Below are 3678 nucleotides of genomic sequence, written 5' to 3'. Positions count from 1 at the left end.
CAATTACAAACTTCCTCAGTAGTAGACAGTCCAATCCTAATATGCATTCGTCTTCAATGTCCGCCAAGTATACTTTCTGTCTGTCCTTTATGCCCATGAGTTCAATAGTTACTCACACTGGTCCCCACAACCTTTGGTAGAATGTCCTGTCACACCATAAAGCTTCTGTATGGCTTCTGGTACTCCTTTGTGATTTAACACCTTGATGCTCACAAGGGTTTGCTGAGACGCAGAGTCTATGACAAAGTTGCACCTTTGGCCATCCAGCTTTCCTGTCACATAGACACTGTGTGTGCTTGGCATTTTACACCTAGCTGTTGGGACTTTCGTGATGGGGGTTGGTGGGCGTCGCTCAACACCAACCACTACTGGTCTCCTTGAGGCTGACCTGTTGGTAATATTCCTCCTACACTGGCTCCTCAAATGTCCGTGCTTTCCACAGTTCCAACAACCTTTCTGGATACCAGCCTTTCCTACTGTGGCACCTCCCCTGTGTTGAAATTTCCAGCATTGAGCTCTCTTGTGCCCAGGTTTGTTATAGTGTCAGCAAAGTCCCTCAAACCTCCTGTACTTTGGCGAATGCTCTAGCATTTACTAGATATAGGGTAGTCTGGTATATACAAGAGGGTGACAACGTGACGGTAAGGTAATGTGTGTGTAGATAGTGAGTAATTGAACTGCAGTCACAAGTATTGTTGACGTTCGTTGATATAGCGTTTGTTTTAGAGCGATTGTTGAAAACAAGTGTATCGTGAAGTTATATTCAGAAAGAATAAACCAGTTTTATTAAGTAAGGACTTGTGTCGCTAAAGTTTCGTCGGAACGAAGTTACGAAAAAATTAATCAACAAACGGAGACGTAACAGTACCAAATCTCACATACTAAAGTACCAAACCTCGAAAAATAAAATAACAAGTCATACCAACTGTATAATGAAATACCAAATCTCATATAATAAAAACATCAAATCTGATTTATTGTAGGGCCGGACTTGGTATAGTGCTTAGCGTTCGAGGCTGTGAATCGGAGGGCCCAAGTTTCGCGTCCCGTTGCCGCAAGCTTATAATCCGAACCCTGAAGTTTTGTTGCGTTATAAGAGTGAAGTTCAAATCCTATTGTTCCATTAGATTAGCATAAGTGTTAGCGATGAGTACTGTTAACTAGCTGTCTTCCCTCTATTCTATCAGTTTGAAATTAGGAACAGTGTAATTTGCGCAAATATTCGAAACAAATAAGGAAACATGTCTTATATACTAAATACATATTCTCATATACTAAAGTACCAATTCTCATATACTAAAGTACCAAACTTTTTTCAAGGGAGATTTGAAATCTATTCTGAGGCAAGCATAAAGCTCATCGTTATTGTTCTAGTATCACCTGTCCTGGTATCACAATTAATAGTAGTTTTTGTGTTTGTAGTTCCATTAATTTTATTGTCATATGATGAAGTAACATTATTTTCTTCTTTATCAAAAACTGTATATCATTCATTTTTATTATTTTCTCTTACATAAGCATGTTCATAATTCTCAGCCTAGTCTTTAGAAGTTTTAAGTTATGTGTTCGATGATTAAAATATTCGATAGTTCTTATCTTTTCCGAAGAACACATTATTTTTTGATGATTTAATTTTATTGTATCTTACTTTCCTTAATTTCTGTGTGAATATCTGTTGTCGGCTTCTTTTTATGTTTTGTTGTTTCACATTAGACTGAGGTCGAAGATTTATTTAACCTTGATAAAAGAAAGTACTAGAATTATCATTACTTAACGAATTACATATTTTAATATATATCTGTATATTTAAAAAAAAAACAGAAGTTGATTATTCTGTCCAAAAAACATCATGTAAGATATTTCCATGGGGTAAGTGAGGGTCATAGTAGGTGTTTAAGAATTTAATTATCATAGATGACACCTAAACTACGACGTATAGACTTCAGTATTATATTATTTTAAACTTATTTAACAGCGCATATATATATATATGATGTTTCTTCGCTTACCGTTATGTTTGCACTAAACGCTGTATTTCTGTAGGCAAATCGTCTTCTTAAAGGAGCATTTCGGTTTCGCCTTTGTTGAGACTGATCATGCTTATTCATAAACAAGCGCCAGCAGATGACGAACACCCAAAATAAAAGGTTTAAAACCAAGATGACAATCAAAACGCTGTGGGAATAAAAACAAAAGCAAATGTATTTTCATTAGTTAACCATCACAACATTTTGATTTTGTGTTTTTTTTTACATCTACAATAAAGGAATATCTCAACAATCTTGTATTAAGAATAGTTGGAACATCTACAAATGTTAATTGAAGGGTAATTAGATTCAACAATACATTGTATATATCCACATTCTGTCTTGTTCTATTTATATTTACAAACAACAGCCTGATTAAAAGAAGTGTGTCAGTAAAAAGGTTGTTTATATAAGACATATATTTATATGAGGTCTTATAACGCTAAAATTAGGTTTCGATACACACAGTAGGCAGGTTAAAAATAACTTGGCGCTTAACAGGAAAAAAACAAACAAATATACTTTGCTAGAGCTTAGAAGCTAGAAGCCTGGCAGAAAACATATTTATGGTATTTATAAACATATAACATTAGAAATATTTTGTATATAACTCAATTATATTATAGTAAATCATATTAGACTTACATTTGATAGCTTTGTAACGATCCGCTAGTCATTCTTCAAAAATTAAGGACTGAGAGAGAAGTCGCTACATTCAGTCCCCACTAAAACAACTAAAGAGCCGTTGCTGTTAAAAGACAGTTACTCGTACATAAATTGCTATAGCTTCAAGACTTACGATAATTCAAACACTTTTTGTTTAATTAATGTGAGACATTTATCGTTAGTTTCCTACTGATTCAAGAGTGACAGGTTCGAAGAACAATGGCTTATCGAAACACAATGCCCGATTTCACGACGTTTAAACGCCTAGTATATATTATCGTTTGGACTTTACTCCCTTGAACTTGATAATATATATATACGTCTGTAGTGTATAAATTTGAAATATATTTTCAGGAAAAGTTACTTACATAGTTTAAAGTTATGTTCTTGCACTATTTGTTTTATATGTTTCGCTAATTTTTAGTTCGGATAAAAATATAAGCAGATTTGGAGGTCTTTCTGTTGAATTTTTTCAGCATCATTATCAGGTTGATACTTCATAGCCGATGTTCTCTTATCAGTGCATAAACTGGTACTCCGTAGTACAACAGCTCTGCTGCGTTTCATTCGACTTTGAGACTGAAAATTTGTTCTTTGTGTTGTGATTGCGTACACAATTAACAATTTATTTGAATAACTCGGTAAAAAAAATACATAGAGTTTTCACCTGAATGCATAATAACTTTATGTTATTTTTTTATTTATAAACGACAGTTTCAGGTTGTGGATTATATTGAAATTTTTTTACACCTTTACTGTATTTTTGTTGTAGATTTGTTTGTTTTAGAGCAAAGCGACATTGGGCTATCTGCTATGTCCACGGCGGATAATCGAACCCCGGAATGTAACATTGTAAGTCCATTTTGCGGTAGGAAGAAGGATAGTCAATTCTAAGATATTTTTTAAAGTTTGTATTGTTACGTCTCTAGTCGTTAGTTAATTTTCCGTAAAAAAATTCTTTCCGAAGAAACTTTATCGATACAAG

The 3678-nt window shown here is 34.0% G+C and overlaps 1 protein-coding gene across 1 annotated transcript in view; it reads right to left on the bottom strand.

Moving 5' to 3' along the window:
- The window catches only part of LOC111085598, a 15633-nt gene extending 12680 nt beyond the window's left edge, over positions 1-2953 (bottom strand). Inside the window, exons 1-2 of the mRNA XM_022384915.1 lie at positions 2673-2953; positions 2010-2175 (exon numbers count right to left, since the gene is read on the bottom strand). Of these exons, the coding sequence (XP_022240623.1) occupies positions 2010-2175; positions 2673-2704 (198 nt within the window). The 5' untranslated portion in view covers positions 2705-2953. The remainder of the gene's footprint in view (positions 1-2009; positions 2176-2672) is intronic.
- Positions 2954-3678: the final 725 nt, after the last annotated feature.

The sequence above is a fragment of the Limulus polyphemus genome, unplaced genomic scaffold, assembly GCF_000517525.1.
Source record: "Limulus polyphemus unplaced genomic scaffold, Limulus_polyphemus-2.1.2 Scaffold22, whole genome shotgun sequence".
In the NCBI taxonomy this organism is placed as follows: Eukaryota; Metazoa; Arthropoda; class Merostomata; order Xiphosura; family Limulidae; genus Limulus; species Limulus polyphemus.
This window is presented reverse-complemented; position numbering and strand designations above follow the sequence as displayed.